The sequence below is a fragment of the Leucoraja erinacea genome, chromosome 11 (assembly GCF_028641065.1).
Source record: "Leucoraja erinacea ecotype New England chromosome 11, Leri_hhj_1, whole genome shotgun sequence".
NCBI lineage: Eukaryota > Metazoa > Chordata > Chondrichthyes > Rajiformes > Rajidae > Leucoraja > Leucoraja erinaceus.
Window position 1 is genome coordinate 25,137,140 of NC_073387.1, and position 20,494 is coordinate 25,157,633.

Sequence of the window (20,494 nt, forward strand, 5' to 3'; positions counted from 1 at the left end):
GAAGGGGAGAGGAGGAGGAGGAAGGGGACAGATTTGGGAGGGAAAGGAGAGCGGGATAGAGGGTGAGAGAGGCGGATGGGGAGAGAGATGTGGGGGAGGGGGGATGGGGAGTGAGGGCAGGAGGGAGGGAGGGGGGGGGGGTGGGGGAGAGAGGGGAAAGAGTGGGGAGGGAGAGTGGAGGGGGGAAGGGGGGAGAGAAGTGGAAGAGTGGGGAGGGAGGGGTAGGAGCAGTGGTGAAAGCGGGACAGATGCGTAGGGGGAAGGGGGTGGGGTAGAGAGGGAAGGGGGTGGGGGAGAGAGTGATGGGTGGGAGAGGGAGAGGGGTGGGAGAGGGGGAAACATAGAAACATAGAAATTAAGTGCAGGAGTAGGCCATTCGTCCCTTCGAGCCTGCACCACCATTCAATATGATCATGGCTGATCATCCAACTCAGTATCCTGTACCTGCCTTCTCTCCATACCCCCTGATCCCTTTAGCCACAAGGGCCACATCCAACTGCCTCTTAAATATAGCCAATGAACTGGCCTCAACTACCTTCTGTGCCAGTGAATTCCAGAGATTCACCACTCTCTGTGTGAAAAATGTTTTTCTCATCTCGGTTCTAAAAGATTTAGCCCTTATCCTTAAACTGTGACCCCTTGTTCTGGACTTCCCCAACATCTGGAACAATCTTCCCGCATCTAGCCTGTCCAAACCTTTAAGAATTTTGTAAGTTTCTATAAGATCCCCCCTCAATCTTCTAAAATCTAGCGAGTACAAGCCGAGTCTATCCAGTCTTTCTTCATATGAAAATCCTGACATCCCAGGAATCAGTCTGGTGAACCTTCTCTGTACTCCCTCTATGGCAAGAATATCTTTGAGCATTGGGCATTGTGACATCACACGATGGAACGTTCACCAGGTGCTGGGGCTCCTGCAAAGGCATATGTAAATGGGTCCATTCCGATTGGACATATGTGAACATTGGGCATTGTGACATCACACGATGGAACGTTCACCAGGGGCTGGGGCTGGTGCTGCTTCTATGGGTGCGAAGCAGTTTTCTTTTGAAATTGCGGGGGGGGAGGATTTGATTAAAAATTTGTAATTAAACATGACGAAATGTAATGAGGAGTGGATACTTAGAAAGAAAAGTGAAATCTCTACCGAAATGGAAAAGATGTCGGCGATTCTGCGTCTGGTTTCGGAATTGCAGGGAATCAAAGGAAGAAAGGCCGCCTGGCAGCCGGCAGCCGTCCATGTAAATGGATCCATTCCAATTGGACATCTGCGAGTATTGGACATTGTGACATCACACGATGGAACGAATCAAAAGGCAGAAAGGCAGCCGGACGGCAGGCGGCAGGCACACAGTTTTAATATAATACTAGACCATATTAGTCTATTTCCCCAACGGCGTTTGCGGGGGGGGGGGGGGGGAGGGAGGGGCATCACACTCACATTAACCACCCCCCAAACGCACAGGTGGGGGGGGGGGGGGTGAGTGAGAAGAGGGGAGGGAGGGGAGAGGAGGAGGAGGGGGGAGAGGGGGAGGGAGAGGGGAGGGAGGGAGAGAGGGGGGGGGGGGAGAGAGAGAGAGGGGGGGGAGGGAGAGAGATGTGGGTGAGGGGGGGATTGGGAGGGAGGGGGAAGGGAAGGGGAGAGGGGTGGGTGGAGAGAGGGGAAAAGAGTGGGGAGAGGGAGTGGAGGGGGAAGGGGGGAGAGAAGTGAAGTGGAAGAGAGGGAGGAGAGAGGGATGGGAGGGGGGGAGAGATGTGGGGGGGAGGGATGGGGACGGAGAGGAGGAGGGAGGGGTAAGAGGTGTGGAGGGAGGGGGAAGAGTGTGGAGTGAGGGGGAAGAGAGTGTGGAGGGAGGGGGAGAGAGGTGGGGGATAGTGGGGGAGGGGGAGAGGGTGGAAGAGTGGGGAGGGTCAGAGGGGTAGGGGAAGGGGTGGGGGTGGAGAGGGGAGGGGGGGAAGGGGGGGAAGGGAGGGGGAGAGAGAGGGGGGGGGGGGAGGGAGAGAGGGGGAGAGAGGGATGGATGGAGAGAGGGGAGGGAGGGAGGGGGAGGGAAGAGTGGTGAGAGAGGGACAGGGTAGGGGGAAGGGGGCAGGGGGAGAGAGGTAAGGGGATAGGGTAGAGAGTGAAGGGGGGTGGGGGAGAGAGGGATGGGTGGGAGAGGGAGAAGGGTGAGAAGAGGGAAACTTAGAAACATAGAAATCAGGTGCAGGAGTAGGCCATTCGGCCCTTCGAGCCTGCACCTCCAGTCAATATGATCATGGCTGATCATCCAACAGTATCCTGTACCTGCCTTCTCTCCACACCCCCCCATCCTATCCCCATCCCTTTAGCCTCAAGGGCCACATCTAACTCCCTCTTAAATATAGCCAATGAATGGGCCTCAACTACCTTCTGTGGCAGTGAATTCCAGAGATTAATAAAGTTATGGCCATTTGACTGCTTGATCACGTTTGTGTGAAGTCAATGGAAAATCAATAGGGAACAAGATGCTAATTTCCTAGTATGAAAATGGCCATAACTTTTTTTAATACTGAAGATATGAAAGTGAATTAGGTGTCAAATTAAACTTCTTTTTATGCTTTATCTGATGGGATAACTTGCAGACTTGATTTTTTTAAATATCAAAATTTTGTAACATTGCTAATACACGAAGGGTCTGAATAAGGGTTCCGACCCGAATCGTCACCTATTCCTTTTCTCCAGAGATGCTGCCTGACCCACTCCAGCATTTTATGTCTAATTGCGGTATAAACCAACATCTGGTGTTCCTTCCTATTTTTGAAGATTTTATGATCATTTGCTGAAGATAACACAAAAGAGTAAATGTATGTTTGTATCTCCGTACTTAAAAAGATACGAACCTGCAGAGCGTTTTTTTTTTCTGGCGGAACGTTTGTGTCGCCGCCGGGAGTTTCCCCACCGGATGGTGAAAGAGGTGGCACCAGTCGCCAGCGCGTAGGAACTTTTCCCATCCCGGCTCCGGGGCCGGAACCTCGCATCTGCCGGCGGCCCGGGACTGGGCCTCGTACCCCTTCTCCTGCCCGCCCGCTCCGGCACTCGGAACTCCTGGCCCCAGGCCTCGGCCCTCCCGCCCGGGCACTCAACACGATTTGGATCCCCATTCGGACCTGCCCCGGGGGTCGGAGCCCTCTCATCCGCCGCCAGAGACGTGGGCCTGGGGAGGGGGGAGAGAGGAGGAGCGGTTTCGGGGGTGTGTGTGAGAGGTCCCGCGGTCCGTCTCCGGGCGCTGTGGGGTCTGGAAGAACTTCTTGTCCTATTGTGGGAAGGAGAGGCGGCGAGTTCCGCTGGGTCTGCAAGCATCCACTCCCTGCAGGAGTTGGGGTTGTAGGTATCTCCTCACTGGGTCTCAGGATATCTGAAGCATTGAAGTCATTGATCGCTGCAGGATTTTTGGTTGCCTCTCCAAATTGGCAATGCTCTGAAGAACTCCGCTGCTGGATCTCTATTGACAAGGATCTGTGAGAAAGTCGTTTCCAGCGACAGTACACGTTTCAAAGTAACATCTTACCTTTAACAAGGCTACTGTGGACTCCGAATGCATGTCATCTTTGACATAGTCGGTTTGTCTACATATCCGCCACATCGTTTGTCAAGAGACTATGCACAATGCTGGAGACGGATTAATTGAGAGCTAAGCAGTGAAAGAAGATGATGTACTCGTCCAGACGAAAACCCGTTCTCTATTTCACCAAGGAAGATAACAGGTAAACTGAGATAAAGGCATCATGTTAAAAAGGAGAAAATGTGAATTTCATTGTGTATCTTTCAATAGTGTGTGTTTTAAAAAGAACTGTGTATAATTACTGCAATAATGCTGTACCTTTCTGCACCTTAGTTGAAAAATAATTCAGCACTACAATTTATTGTGGAGACCCCTATGATGATTTAACTAACAATGAATTTCTTATACTGGGTCAATTCCTGACCTTCCAATCTACCCCGTTGAGGCCCTTACACTTTTTTATCTACACTTCCTCTGCAGTTGTAACATATTCTGCACATGTTTTATTTTTTCGGTTTACACTCCCTGATGTACTCCAGTATAGTATGATTTACCTGGATAGCAAATATTTTTTGCAGAGTAATGCAGAGACCCTGCCTTTATATCACAATATTACACAATTAAATAAGGAGGAACATCTGCATTAATAGAAATCCTTCAAGTCAAATAAGAAAGAAGCTGAGAGCCATTTTATGCATTATAATTGGATTTCTGACTAAAACTATACACTGAACAGCTGCCTTCCATATTTCACATGCATATCTGGTGCAGACTGTACTTCATTAGGAATCGACAATGTGCTGCTTTTAAAATTAGATATACGCTCTCCTCTTTCCTGAAAGAACATGAAGTCAACCATTTTTTTTTCATGTGCGACCTGCAGTGGTGGCACAGTGATTAAATTCTGGTTCCAGCACATAGATGCAATCACAAAGAAGGCATGCCAGTGCTACTACTTTCTTAGAAGTTTAAAGTGATTTGATATATCTCCCATAAACATTCACAGATGTACTGCTGAAAGTATCCTGACTGGTTGCCTCATGGGTAGACAAAAGTACTGGAGAAACTCAGCGGGTGCGGCAGCATCTATGGAGTGAAGGAAATAGGCAACGTTTCGGGCGGAAACCCTTCTTCAGACTGATGCTGGTGTCGGCCCGAAACGTTGCCTATTTCCTTCGCTCCATAGATGCTGCTGCACCCGCCGAGTTTCTCCAGCACTTTTGTCTACATTCGATTTTCCAGCATCTGCAGTTCCTTCTTGAACACTGGTTGCCTCGTGGCCTGGTATGACAATTCCAATACACTGGAATGTAAGATGCTGTAGAGAGTGTGTAGGAAGAAACTGCAGATGCTGGTTTACACCAAAGATAAATGCTGGAATAACTCAGTGGGACAGGCAGCATCTCTTTAGAGAAGGAATGGGTGATGTTTTCAGTCATAATTCTTCAGTCTGAAGAAGGGTCTTGACCCGAAACGTCATCTATTCCTTTTCTCCAGATAGGATATGGATAGGTGACATTTCAGGTTGGGACCATTCTTCAGACTGATTGTGTGGGAGGGAGAAAGCTGGAAGAGAGGAGGGGCAGGATTAGGCCATTCAGCCCCCATCAAGTGTACTCCGCCATTCAATCATGGATGATCTATCTCTCCCTCTTAACCCCATTCTCCTGCCTGCTCCCCATAACCTTTCACACCCATACTAATCAAGAATTTATCTATTTCTGCCTTAAATATATCCAATGACTTGGCCTCCACAGCCTTCTGTCGCAAAGAATTCCACAGATTCACCACCCTCTGACTAAAGAAATTCCTCCTCATCTCCTTCCTAAAAGAACGTCCTTTAATTCTGAGGCTATGACCTCTAGTGCTAGACTCTCCCACTAGTGGAAACATTCCACATCTAGTCTATCCAAACCTTTCACTACTCTGTACATTTTAATGAGGTCCCCCCTCATTCTTCTAAACGTTTTGGGAAGCACAATGGCGCAGCGGTAGAGTTGCTTCCTTATAGCATCACAGACAGTCCAGGTGTGTTTAAAAATGTAATACTCTTTTCAAACTCCTCTTAAGCTGGTCCTGAACATGATCTATGTTAGAGTGTAATCAGGGTAATTTGAGATAGCGATTTGATTCAATTGATCTATACCCCAATTATTTTGTTTTGTCTGGCAGGGTTCCTGCTCTGGTTGGTCACTCCCCAGAGCAGTCAGATTTGTAAGTGTTTTATGTTTCTTTTCTGCTGTATGCCTATGTGTTTGTGTTTGTATTTGTTTAGTTTTATAATATGGATATTATTTGCAGTGTGCATGACTATTGAAATATGCTAAATGTGCAAGCCAGTTTATTAGTTATTTCCCACATGCTGGTTTATTAATGTACTGAAGAGTAACACATCTAGACTGTTGAACATCCACTGTATTCACCTTAAATGCATAATCTATGAATTCTCAAATGCTTATTGTAATGATCATATTTGTAAGCAGCGCAATGTAATAATGTTTGCTGTGTGTGCCAATGCTATTGAGACCAATATTTACAGCAGTAGCTAGTATGCATGCCTTTATTTCATTCTAAGACATTATTTGGACATTTGCGACTTCTTGTCACAAAATCATCAAAGCCAGTTCACTTCATTAAAAAAAAAAAATCACAAAATAATGACTGAAAAATTATTTTTAATGACCAACGATTTCAAGATTTGAACTGCCTAATAATAATTTTAGGGGAAGAAAGGTTATTTGACAGGAAGATCTAAATTTAGAAATAGTTCTATGGGTTTTTTAATATCCTGAAGAAAAGACTGCTTGGGATGGTTTTTGTATTTAGGATGGCAGGTGACCAAAGGCGCAGTGTTTTTGTTTTTGTTTTTGTTGCTCTGGAAATTATTAATTTTGAAGGTAAATATTCTCTGAATGACAGGGATTTGTTTGATGCTTGATTGTTCTAACTAAGGTCTGGTATTGTTAGACAGGTAGGCTCTTCAGAAAATAAGATATCTGTGCTTTGGTCTTTTTCAGGTCAGGCCTGCTACTAAGGATGTTGCCTCGAAGATGTTCCATCTTTAAACTGTTTTGTACATTTATAATCTTTGGATTCTTCTCTGTAATGTGGCTGCAATATAATTGCAGAGTAACCAGCAGCCAAAGCAGCAATGATGATGGTTCAGTGCATAAGTCCTGTCGGGAGGAGACTGATGATCCTACCTGGGGCCCTCACAAAATAGCAATCATTGTTCCTTTCAGGGAACGTTTTGAAGAACTTTTGAATTTTGTCCCACACATGCATGCATTTTTAAAGAAGAAGAAAATAAGACACAAGATCCTTGTAATCAACCAAGTTGATCACTACAGGTACTGGGCTTTAAAAGGTATAATACATACACAATCTTGCTGTAGGTTTTCTTATCACGTAGTAAGAATCAAACTTGTATAGTACCTAATAATACCATATATAATATTTAAGTAAAGTCAAAACAAACTGCTTGTTTTTAATCAGAGCTACCTAATATGACTGGGAATTTTTCAATATTATGTTTCAAACTGCTTTTATGTTATTTTCTGATATCAGTAATATTATGGTGATTTCTTTTTCGATATCTTGAATTGAGTGTTTCTGTGCTTCCCTTGCCCATTATTTAAAAACAAAGCTAAATTTAATCTTTACAGCAGGTCTACTGAAACCCAAAACTTTTGTTTAAGCCTATACAGTTACAAACTGCGTTTTACATGAAGTAGCAGGGTGAGTGATATGAATTAAAAATACGTGGCCAACAGGAAAACAAAGTAGCAGGAGGAAAAGAAAGGTATCTGGAGTTATGATAATCATTATGATTATTATGATATCATTATGATTATCATGATGTTAGTGCTGGTATTTAATTTGTAGAATGCATACGAGTTGGCTTCTTGGAGCAGCTTGTGGTCTAGCCCGCTAAGGTGAAGGAACCGCTCAGCAACAGTAACCATAATATGATAGAATTCAACCTGCAGCTTGAGAGGGAGAGGCTGAAATCGTATTACTGTCGTTAACTAGAGGCATGAAAGAGGAGCTGAGTGAAGTTGATTGGAAGTGGACCTTAGCAAGAATGACGATGGAGCCACAATGGCTGGAGTTTCTGGGAATAATTTGGAAGACGCTGAATCTTTTCATTATAAAGAGGAAGACTCGTGTCAAGGGGAGAACGGGGCCTTTGTGGCCGGTCAAAGATAGCATAAAAGCAAAAGGAAATGCATATAACATGGCAAAGATCAGTGAGAATCTGGAGGATTGGGAAGTATTTAAAAAAACAAAAGGCAGCCAAAAAAAACTACAAAGGGAGAAAAGATGAAACTAGTGGGAGATTCTAGCCACAGAATAAAAGGACGTCCACTTAGGAAGGAAATGAGAGGGAATTTCTTTAGTCAGAGGGTGATGAATCTGTGGAATTAATTGCCACAGCAGGCTGTGGAAGCCGTCAATTGATATTTTTAACGCAGACATAGATAGATTATTGATTAGTCCAGGTGTCGGGGGTTATGGGGAGAAGGCAGGAGAATGGGGTTAAGTGCGAAAGATAGATCAGCCATGATTAAATAGCAGAGTAGACGATAGGCCAAATGGTCTAATTCTGCACCTATCACTTATGAACTACTTATGAACCTAATTTACTAACCATTGCGTTGAACAGAGTGGTTTCTGGCATTTTAGGAAATGCTGGCATTTTAGGAAATGCACTCCACTTGTTTTGTTTTTATAATAATGAAAACTAAGAATTGGAACAAACCAAAGGATCCTATTTTTCATATTGGAATCCTGTATGTGTCTTCATGTGCAAAATTTTGTGCCCAGATTTAATCGTGCCTCTTTGATAAACGTTGGTTTCTTGGAGAGTGGGAATGATACAGACTACCTTGCAATGCATGATGTGGACTTGCTACCGCAGAATGAAGAGCTGGACTATGGGTATCCAGGAAAAGGACCTTTTCACGTGGCATCTCCAGAACTTCATCCTCTTTATCATTACAAGAGTTACGTGGGAGGGATCCTTCTCCTCACCAAGCAGCACTTTGAACTGGTGAGTAACAATACTACATGAAGGGGACGAGATAAAGTAGTTAAATTAGTAATGCCATTAATGTTTATTACCACTTTAACTGTGGTGCATAGAAATTAAGGCTGAATATAGAATATAGACATAGAACAGTGCAGCACTAGAACAGGCCTTTTAACCCACAATATCTCTGCTGGAACATCTCTTATCCACCTCTCCGTAGCTAATACACAATAATCGAGGCAATATTCTGGTAATTACACCCTTCGCATGCTTCCTGTATCCTTCACATGCTTCCTGTAATGGGGCGATCAGAATTGCGTGCAAAATTCCAAATGTGGCCTAACCAAGGTCCCATACAACAGCATCATTCATCCTAATTCTTATGCCCAATCTCCCTAGCATAAAGGTAAGCAGACCATATTCCTTCTTTACCACATTCTACATGTGTTGTCACTTTCAGGGAGCTATGGACTTGGACCCCAAGATCCCCCTGTGCATCAATGCTTTTGAGGATCATGCCATTAATTGTCTATTTTCTCCTTACATTTGAACTCTCAAAGTGAAACACATCGCACAGCCTCTGTGGGACAGGGTCCTTCCCCCACAACGACATTCAAAGGAACATACCTGTTGTGGAGGGGAAAGGCCCCAGGAGATTCCTGCAATTTCTGCCTACCCCCTTTCCTGGCAGTCACCCATCTTCTTTCCTGCTCCTCAGGTGTGACCACCTTGGTGCAACTCCTATTCATGACACTTACTGCCACAGATAATCCCGAGGTCATCCAGCTGCAGCTCCAGTTCCTTAATTCAGTCCTTAAGGAGCTGCAGAAGAAGCTACGGCCCGGGACTCTTGCACTGAGGCTGCTCCATGGCCGGAGCTGCAGCGAGCGACTCGCCAGCCCGGCAAACACTTGCCAGCCCCAGCTTCACGCCAGCATCTTCCCCTGCCGCTGCTTCTACTTCCATCCATCCCTCTGCCCGGCTCTCCCAACACCCACGACCAGGTTGCTCAGACCACAGCAGCGCCTCGTCCAAAGCCGGTGGTATCAAAACATGTCTAGCCAAAAAAGTAGGGAGGGGCTGCACCCCCCCCCCCCCCCCCCGTTCCACAGCCCATGTACCTCTCTCCTGCCGCTCGCCGGCCTCGCTCATGTCAGTGGCTTCCTGCAAATCCTTAAATTACGACTGCCGCCAGAAGCAGGACATGGCCTTTCTTGCTGCGCTGGGTGATACTCATTCACTGCCCGGTCCATGTCTTTCAATGTAAATTTGCATGGGGACATGGTTTGGAGGTGTGTGACGGTTCGGTCAAGTGAGAATAACAGAGAATAAGAATGCTGCTGTCTTGTCAAGACGCGCACACAAGCAGTTGATATTAGTTTTGACAGAGCCTGAGAAATTCTGTGAAAACAGTGTGAGAATTGGGCCAAATGCGTGAGTCTCACGCTCAATGCATGAGTTGGCAGCTCTGTAGCATGTCATCAAACATAAAATTGGGCAAAGTGACAAAATAGTACAATTGACACACAAATGTGGCGATTCTAGTTGGATCCAGTGCTGTTTGTGTGGAATGTATATGTTCTCCATTTAACCATACGGCTTTTCCCTAGATGCTCTGGCTTCCTCCTGTAGCACAGAAACAGGCTGTTCAGCCCACAATGTCCGTACTGAACATGATGCCAAGATAAACTAATCTCATCTGCCTGCATATGATCTATATCCCTCCATTCCATGCATATCAATGTGCCTACCTAAAAGCCTCTTAAATGCCACTGTCGTATCTGCCTCCAAAGTGTTCCTACCACTTTGTCGATTTAAAAAAACTTGCCCACGCATCTCCTTTCAACATCTTTCAGCATTAAGGTGAGCCCCTCTCACCTTAAGCTATACACTATTGTCTTTTGACATTTCCATTCTATGAAAAGAGATTCTGACTGTACCTCATCTATACCTCTCAAAATGTTATATACTTCTATCAGTTCTCGTCTTAACCACCGGCTAGTTAATTGGCTATGGTAAATTATTATTGGAGGAGGTGTCTGGCAGGCAAATCAGCGAGAGTTCTTGGGCATGTAAGATAGTATAGGTTGCAGGAATATTAGCGAGGGAATAGACATTAATAAGGCATCATAGACATAGCTGAAACACAGTTTATGTAAAAAAAAAAAGTGAACATTTAATTTAAAATAATTCCAAATTACTTTGCTAACAGGTTTTGTACAGTTTCTAATTTAAATTAAAAAAAAAAAAAAGTAAAGAATGGAGTGGTATTTTATATGGGACGTGCTCTAGTTTGTCGTTTATGCTAAATGTTCTGTTTCTTCAAACACAACATATTTCCATTTTGTTTTCTAGTGCAATGGAATGTCAAATCGGTTTTGGGGATGGGGCCGGGAGGATGACGAATTTTATCGTAGAATAACAGCAGCAGGACTGCAGGTAATAATTTTGCATAACTGCACATGAATTTGTAAGGGATACATAACATGCTCAGGATGAGCATCACGCAACTGGAATTCTGTTGTGAAATGGATTGATCAGTTTTCTGTAACTTCTCAGCTGTGACTCTGACATACCTGAGTAGCTTAGTGATCTCATTCAGTAAGTTAGGGTGTAGCTGAATTAGCACTTGAGAATTGCAGACATGAACTATTTCATAAAATAGCCCCATTGTGCTTGGGTAACTGATGTGGCAGCAAATAATAAGGAACATTATATTTGTACTTTGTGTTCCTTCAAAATCAGCTTTTCTCCTTTTATTATGATATTGACACTTTCAGAGAGGAACAAAAAAGCAGGAGTAAGATTAATCCATAATATCTTTTGTGCCTATTCTGCCATTCAATAGAACAGTCCCAGAACTTTCTCCCTTAGCTCCACTTCCCCCTTATTCTCTTTGTAATCACATATTTATGGAATGCACAACATCTGAGCATCCACTGGACTTTGATCTAAAGAATTCAAAGATTCAAAGTCCTGAATGAAAAATGTCTCCTCACTCCGAAATGGCTGACTCTTTATCCTGAAGCTACGATCACCCATAGTCGTAGCTGCTCAGAATCTATCCTGTGAATTCATTTTATAACTTTATGCATTTGTTTGAGACCCCCTTCCCCTTATAATCAATGGTAAAGATAGGTCTACTCTGCTCAGTGTCTTGCCATTGGAAGACATTTCAACAAACATAATCTATCACAATACAGTTCAACGAAGTAGCATCTTACAAATTCTTCAATTAGTATCACTGAAAATGAGATTATACAAGATGATGTGAATACCTTAATTTTAAATTATTCATATTATTTCTGAGTTAAGCGCGCTTTGATAGCATAGTGCCGCAGCTGGTAGAGCTGCTGCCTCAAAATGCCTGAGATCCGGGTTCTATTCTGACCTCGGGTGCTGCCTGTGTGGAGTTTTCAGGTTCTTCCTGGGACTGCACGGGTTTCCTTCAGGTGCTCCGGTTTCCTCCCACATCCCAAAGACGCGCCAGTTAGTAGGCCTCTGTAAAATTGTCCCTAATGTGGAGGAAGTGAGCTAACATGGAACTAGTATGAACGGGTGATTGTTGGTCGGCGAGGGTTCGGTGGGCTCAAGGGCCTCTTTCCCTGCTGTATCTCTAACCTAAGAACACTAAAACTTTTTTAAAATGTGTCCATTCGTGCCTAAAAATAGTTAATTTTAAAAGCCGCCTTGTAGTGCTGAAAATGGGAACAAGTAATGGAAATTATCAGAGTGATAAATCTGAACCTGCTTTATGAGCAGGGCCAGCTTCCAAACCAGTGTTTAAACGAGCACAAAATATGTGCTGAATGCGACTTGTGCGATAAATTCTTCAAAGATTTGCATAGTTTTGGTTCATTTCTGGTAAACTGATGAATAAATCAGCACAACCAATCTGAAGCACCAGACTGTCCTGCTTAAAGTGATAACTAAACTGGTTTCAAATTTTCATTTTGACACTTAAGTAAGTATCATTAGATCACTGTTTAGCACTTTCTTCAGTCTGGACATTTTATTCATACTTGTTTGTTTCTGACATTTGCTAATAAGATTGGAATTTTGATCCTTTTTGGTATCAATATTTTAGTTAAAAGTTTCATGTAAGAATTAAATGCAGAATGTGAAATTTCAAGATAGAATCTTTTACAACTTTCTTGAAGTTGGATTCTGGGGTCAGATGACAGTTTATATTCAGCAGCCTCACCCCATTGCATTGTAACAGTGGAGGAAATTCACGAAATAATCACCACGTCAGAAAGCATCTGTAGAGAGGGAAACAAAGGTAATGTTTCAGGGCATAGATAGACTGTTTCGTAAAGCACCATCTTGCAGCCCACATGTGATACTCCACAGCTTGTAGTTAGCTATTATTTTAAGCAGTGAGTTACTCTAACATTTTGTTTCTTTTTCTGTAAACCAGCATCTGCAATGTCTTGTGTCTCCATCTCTATTGTTGATTTAACCTTCCCCTGCCCCCATTCCTACCAAAATCTTCCTTTCTGGTCTCTCCATCCTTTCTCCCTTTCTTTGTATTTAAAACCTTGTTTTACTTCAAACATTCCAGCCCAACCCCCCTCCCACAGTTCTGATGAAAAGTCATCAGCCTGTAACATTAATTCTGTTTCTCTCTGAACCCTTACCGCCTAATTTGCTGAATAGTTTTGATATTTTTTCCAGTATTTGTGGTATTTTGTATAATGTGTGTTTAGCACCATGTTTGTCCTGTACAAATTGTACTGCTTACACACTATCAATACTTTTGCCATAAATATTGAGACATGTATTAGCCAAGAACTTAACAGAGCTGCATGAGGGAGGGAATGTTTAATGTTTTTTTTTTTAATTTTACCATAGTTTTCTGTAATTGCAAAAAGAGTGCAATCATTAATTGTTACATTTTGAAGGATTTCTTGCCTCTAGCTTACATAGTTATCAAAATCCTTACAGGATTCAACCTATACAACTCATTCTAATTGTACTTGGATTGTTTTTTCTGGAATATTGGAGGTCGAGGGGAGACCTGATAAAAGTATATAAAATTACAAGAGGGATAGATAGGGTAGAAAGTCAGGAATTTTCTCCCAGTGTGGAAATGTCAATGACTAGAGGGACATCAAGGTGAGAAGGGCAAAGTTTAAAGGAGATTTTTTAACATAGTGTGGTGGGTGCCTGGAACGCACTGCAAGGAGAGGCAATTGAGGCAGGTATGATAATGGCATTTAAGATAGACACATCGCTATACAGAGAATGAAGGGATATGGACCACATGCAGGCAAAGAAGATTAGTTTAATTTGGCATCATGGTGGCCATGGATATCGTGGGCCGAAGGGTCTGTTCCTGTGCTGTTCTATACTGTTAGGCAAACACATCAGGAAGGCTAGCTCTGTTCTGGGGCAAAGTTGGATTCATAGGAGGTGGTCTTGGAGGGGAGGATGCTCCTCAAACTACGGAGTATCCTGGACAACACAGCTCACCCCCTCCATGATACGATGGTCAACCTGAGGAGTACCTTCAGCAACAGACTGGTTCCGCCAAGATGATGGACAGAATCCACAAGAAAACCTATTCCCTGTGGCTATCAAACTTTACAACTCCCCCCCCCCCCCCCCCCCCCCCCCCCCCCCTTCTGTTGTGGGGTAGACTGAGGCTGATTTCCCCCCCCCATCTCCCCAATTTTCACAAGCCTTTTCACTCGTAATTTTAATTTCATGTTTCGTGTATTTTGTGTTTTATGACTGTTGGCAGATCAATTTCCCTCCTGGGATAAATAAAGTTATATTGTATCGTACACGAATTGCAAAGTATATTCTTCTACTGTTGAATGGAATTTGATCTTGTTCTATGTTTCCTTAAACTAAACTGGAGGAATTATTGTAGCATATAGAGCTTCTGATTTGTCAACTCACCATGTTATCCCAACTCTCCCTTGAAAGATTAATGCGATGATTCAGATCTGTTTGAGGAGCGTATCTTATGTCCTATCCTGAACATTGAACGGATGGCAAGACCCAGCTGCACTTTGGAAAGGGAAGCAGTTACCATTTCAGGTTGAAGACACCCCCTCACCAGAATTCAAAGGGGCTTTGACTTGAAATGTTAACTGTCATCTCCCATGACCTGACCTGTTGTGTGTTTCCAACATCTTATGTTTTTATTGCAGTTTTCAGCATGTAAATATTTTTGTTCATCTTTTAAAATGGAAAATATATTTTATTTTGAATTTGTAGCTTTACCGTCCTACTGGAATTCAAACCGGTTATAATACCTTCAAACATTTCCATGATCCAGCGTGGCGGCGCCGAGACCAGAAAAGAGTGTCAGGACAGAAGCAGGTAAAGAAATATATTTTCATTGTTGTAAGAGGTGCAAAACGGAAGTAGTTGGGTTCCAATCAGTGCTATAAAGCCGAAGCAGTCGCAACGCATCATATTATGTGACCAACCTGAACCTTTAACTCTTTTTTTCTCCACAGATCCTGCCTCACCTGCTGAGCATTTCCTGCATTTTCTGTTTCTTTTTAATTTAGAAATATGGTGCTGTTATCAGTACTGGAGAAAAAAAAACACTAAGTGCTGGAGTAATTCAGAGGGTCAGGCAGCATCTCCGGAGGACATGAATAGGTGACGTTTTTGATCAGGCCTGAGAAGGAGAAAAACAGTTCTCATCAGTAGTCTTGATTTGAATGGGAAAGCATTTGTCAGTAAATATAGAAAAATGCTGGAAGTAGTCAGTGAAGGTTGAAATAGATGATGTTTTGCAACAAATAAAGGTAGTTGTTTCAAATGAATCGTCATGCCTGAAATGTTAGCCAGGGCTCCCAACATTGGGTGAGATTTGGGAGTGAGAAATTGCGAGAGACCAAGCCTGAGGGAGCGTAGACACCGAGTGGGGAGGGGGGTAGGCGGGAGGTTAGTGGGTGGGGGGGTGTCCTCCCTCCCATTGGTATGGAGCTTTTGCATTTTTCGGCTTGAAATTGTGCAATCTGGTGCATACTTTAGCGAGTCTTTTAACTTACTCTTGAATGCAATATTTATGCTTTAAATTGGATTAGCTATGAATAAGGTTAGGCTAAATTACATCCTTAATTACATTCCACAGTAGAGCCAGATAAGCAGTAGATTAAAAAAAATAAGGTTTTGTCAACTAATTACAAATCAGGCTAATTACAAATCGATAATATTAGCCAACTCCGAAATACGAAGCACTGAGCATTGGGATCCAGACATCATGGAAAACTGGCCTCAGTTCCCCGCTCACATCTGGCAGTGCTCTCTGTCTGAACCAGGGGCCACGGAGCGTTTTTGAAAGTGGGGAGGCTGAGCGATCACTGATCACTGGCCTTGGGGGTACCAGGCGAGGCAGTGGGAGGGGGGTGTTCCAACCTTGCGAACATTTTTCCTGCAGTTAAAGTAAGTGAAAATCTAGCAGGCAAGCAGGATGCTTTCTCCAAACACCCACATTTGAAGGCCGCTATCTCCCACTGTTTCTACCCAGTGCTTGGTACTTACTTCCAGCAGCCACTGATTGTCCTCCAGGATGCACCGAGCTGCAGCCTGATCCATGCCGATCACCTGGGCGAATTCAGCACGGAGACTCTCACGGCAGCGTTGCAACGCTTCGGACGCCTCCGACGGCCCGGGACTCTTGCACTGAGGCTGCTCCATGGCCAGAGCTGCAGCAAGCGACTCACCAGCCCCGCAAACACTCGCCAGCCCCGGCTCCCCGTCCGCATCTGCGCCCTGAGGCTGCTTCTGCTTCCATCCCTCCCTCAGTACCGGCTCTCCAACACCCGAGGCCCATGTAGTTGATATGAGTTTTGAAATTTTCGTTGATCACAGAATTTTTCACGACAAAGCGGGAGAAATTTGTGATCAGCGTGAGAATTTGGCGAAATGCGTAATTCTCACGTTCAATGTGTGAGAGTTGGCAGCCCTGTGTTAGCTCTGATTCTCCACAGAAATGTTTCCAGCATTTAATTCATTTTTCACAAATTTTATTCTTTACTTTGTTTTTCCTTCTATGTGGGTAGGTGACAAAGTAGGTAATTGCATTCATCACTGCTGTTTGACCACACTGGGCATTTACGGCATACAGTATTATCTACTTCCATTACAGGAAGTATGTAGCCATCATTAGGAAGTAGAACTATAGTATGAAAAGGAAAATGGCATGATCATTAATAGCTGAAGATCTGGGATATCTGATTTGGCAGTTAATTCCAAGGGAACTGTACAAAGTTAATATCAAAGAGTGGGATAGCTTTGTTTCAGTGTGTGTCAATCCAGGTGTATTACAGTTTTTTCAGTGAGAATGTAATTTATTTGCTGAAATTTAAACAAAGAACATCATAAAGCTATGGATTGCTCATAGTTCATGCTTTTGTTGCATTTTTACTTCTCTCTCAGTTCCTTCTGGTTGATAGATCAGGGAACCAGCTTGTGGCTATCCCTCACCGAAAGCTAATAATGACAGAGATGTGTTAGAGATAACTACTGTGTTTTCTGTTTTCTCTGACTGTGAGGAGACTAACATACAGTTCAAATCAATAAGCTGCCATTTGAGAAAATGTTGCTGCTTGTTTCCAAATTGATCCCAAGGATCCCAACCAGAAAAAAATGCTGATTATTAACATTTCCTGATGAATTCCTCTCTTTAAAAGAAACCACAAAAGTTGACTTCTTGAATGAATGAATGATGCTAAACAGTGCAGACTAAAAGGTAATTTGCCATTGTTGTCCCTATGGCAAACCATAACTGTAAAGGGCAAGTAAATTGGACTAAGAGGAGGAAACTAAATCTTATGACCACTGACCATTACCAAACACTTGAGTCAGAATGTTGTTATGATGTCCTCCACAGATATATGCTCAGTCTGGTCTTGTATATAATCACCTGACCAGAGTGCTGCTGAAACCAATTTGGATCGTATTTAGCAATCCTTCAAAGGAATTAATACTTTTGGTTGAGGGATTGTGTAGTCATTGAGCAATTGAAAGCTCGTCCTGGCAGTTCTGCTATTGTTTGAAGCAGCAGAAGACAGTAATGATTATGTGGGTTGGATTTATTATGACTTCAGTAAAATAATGGGAACTAGTTAGACTCATTGATCCAAAGGCTCAGACACATTCTGCTAATAGAACCTCCTGGTTCACTTATACGTTCTCCCTATGACTATGTGGGTTTTCTCTGAGTGCCTCAGTTTTCTTCCACATCTCAAAGGTGGCTGAGTTAGTTGGTCAATTGAGTGGTGGAATCTGGGGAGAGTTGTTGGGAATATGGGTGATTAGTTTAGTGAAAATTAATGGAGAATAGGATTATTTTTCTCCAAAGACTTGATGGGCTAAAATTATTGATTCATGTCTATTTCCACCCACCTCCCACCCCTCTATTAACAGGAACAGTTTAAGGTTGACAAAGAAGGTGGATTAAAGAACTTGAAGTACAATGTTGGGTCCAGAACAGAGCTGACAATCACAGGGGTGCACTGCACCATCATCAACATCTTACTGGATTGTGACCTGAATGAAACACCGTGGTGTAATATAAACTGATTGGAAGTAACCCAGAAATAATTGCATCTCTTCGAGCTGTTACAGAACTGCCAACAAAATGGATAAACCTATCACTCTGTGCTTCTATTTCTACTGGTGCTGAGGCTGTGAATACACAATGTCGTACCATCCTGGAGTAGAGACTGAGCAGAGATGGAATCCTTTTCTGTTGGGTGATGAACTGATCATTGTTACAATTTTTTGCAGTATTAACAAGTTGGTTGCAAGAAACCTTTAGATTCAGTCATTAGTGATGTAAAAGCTGTTAAGGGAAGCTGCTCATAAACCTGCAAAATCTTCAGTTTTTATTTTATTTTTATTGTTAAGGTCGCAGCCTGTAACCTATTTCAGGTAGTCTCCTGGTGGACTATAGTATGTAATTCACTGAGGAAGCAGGCACCTTCTACCATTTTTATAAAACAATATCATCTATTACCTTTCTGTAAAAAGAACCTTTTAGCGCAGTGCGTCCACTTCATAAAAGATGCCAACTTTGATATTGCAATGTAGAGACCAATGGATTCTCCTTTCGGTTCATGGAATGATGGAACAGAAGTTTACAAAGAAACGAGTATTTAAACCTACAGTGCCCTCCATAATGTTTGGGACAAAGACCCATAATTTATTTATTTGCCTCTGTACTCCACAATTTGACATTTGTAATAAAGAAAATCACATGTGGTTAAAGTGCACATTGTCAGATTTTATGAAAGGGTATTTTTATACATTTTGGTTTCATGTATAAATTACAGCTGAGTTTATACATAGTCTCCCGCCCCCCCTCCCAAAGCATACCGCATCATCCGTGAAACAAGGTGGTGGGGTGTTATGGCCTGGGCATATATGGCTGCTGAAGGTACTGGCTCACTTATCTTCATTGTTGATAGAACTGCTGATGGTAGTAGCTTAATGAATTCTGAAGTGTATAGACACATCCTATCTGCTCAAGTTCAAACAAATGCCTCTAAACTCATTGGCCGGCAGTTCATTCTACAGCAAGACAATGATCCCAAACATACTGCTGAAGCAACAAAGTAGTTTTTCAAAGCAAAAAAATTATCAATCCAAGTCAATCACCTGATCTGAACCCAATTGAGCATGCTGAAGAGAAAACTGAAGGGGACTACCCCCCAAAACAAGCATAAGCTAAAGATGGCTGCAGTACTGCCTGGCAGAGCATCACCAGAGAAGACACCCAACAACTGGTGATGCCCATGAATCACAAACTTCAAGCAGTCATTTCATGCAAAGGATATGCAATAACATATTAAACATGACTACTTTCATTCACATGACATTGCTGTGTCCCAAACATTATGGTGCCCGGAAATTAGTTTGTATAAACACTGCTGTCATTTCTACACGGTGAAACCAAAATGTATAAAAATGACCTTAATTAAAATCTGACAATGCATTTTAACCATATTTGATTTTTTTCTATTACAAATCTCAAATTGTGGAGTACAGAGGCAAATAAATAAATGATGGGTCGTTGTCCCAAACATTATGGAGGGCACTGTATATCAATCGTATATGCATTTATCAATGAATATGGTTGGGACATTGCGATAAATTATATGTTTAGTGCAGTCGAGGTGGATTCACCGTACTGATTTTGAAACTCAGCCAGTGCAAATGTTCTCGAGTTACTGTCTCTGCTGTTAGAAAAAAGCTGCAATCCAAACTGAGTCTAGTTTTACATTTTTACTGATGATTCACATGAATTAAAGACTGTCTTTGTACACCTATTTTTATCGACTTCATGAATCCACAGCTCTTTTTTTATCCTGCTCATCTTTAATCTTTGCATTATGAGGGAGCAATGCACAATGTATTTGCCTTGAATTTACTGCCATCTGGTGGAGGATTTGCAGTACTACATCGGAGACACACCACACAAGTGGATGAACACTTTCTGGTGTGACGAGATGACTGCTCACATTTGTAGAGGAGGTCTGAAGAAATCTTCATCTCTGATTATTATTTTTTCTTCTTTTTTGAAAATATATTGTAAATCAGGTTTACAATTCTTACTTCCAAGACATGGAGATGACAAAATGAATTGAAATAGATTCAACAGAAGAGGAGAAGAAAGCCATGAAATACTGACTGATGAACTTCTGTATTCATTAAGCATTTGGTTTCAATGAAGTATCCAGAATTTTTATGGCACAAAGTTCGTTCTTTTTAAAGTACATTATGAGACTGCATTAAATACTTTTTCTGATCTACAGCAATGCTAATGGCAGTGTCCCCCATCATTTGATATTTGTGAATGAGGTGCAAGGAAGATCTCAAAATGAAACTACATTTAGAATGTCTTTATTTTAAACTTATGGTTTGTTGTAGTGTTTACTATGTTTTGCAATATAGCTCCATCAAACAT

The 20,494-nt window shown here is 42.7% G+C and overlaps 1 protein-coding gene across 1 annotated transcript; it reads left to right on the forward strand.

Moving 5' to 3' along the window:
- Positions 1-2,953: 2,953 nt before the first annotated feature.
- Positions 2,954-18,882, forward strand: b4galt7 (xylosylprotein beta 1,4-galactosyltransferase, polypeptide 7 (galactosyltransferase I)). The gene is made up of 6 exons (XM_055642894.1): positions 2,954-3,726; positions 6,542-6,874; positions 8,352-8,577; positions 10,912-10,995; positions 14,785-14,889; positions 17,953-18,882. Exons 1-6 carry the CDS (start codon positions 3,671-3,673, stop codon positions 18,106-18,108), a joined length of 960 nt encoding a protein of 319 aa, XP_055498869.1. The 5' UTR covers positions 2,954-3,670; the 3' UTR covers positions 18,109-18,882.
- Positions 18,883-20,494: the final 1,612 nt, after the last annotated feature.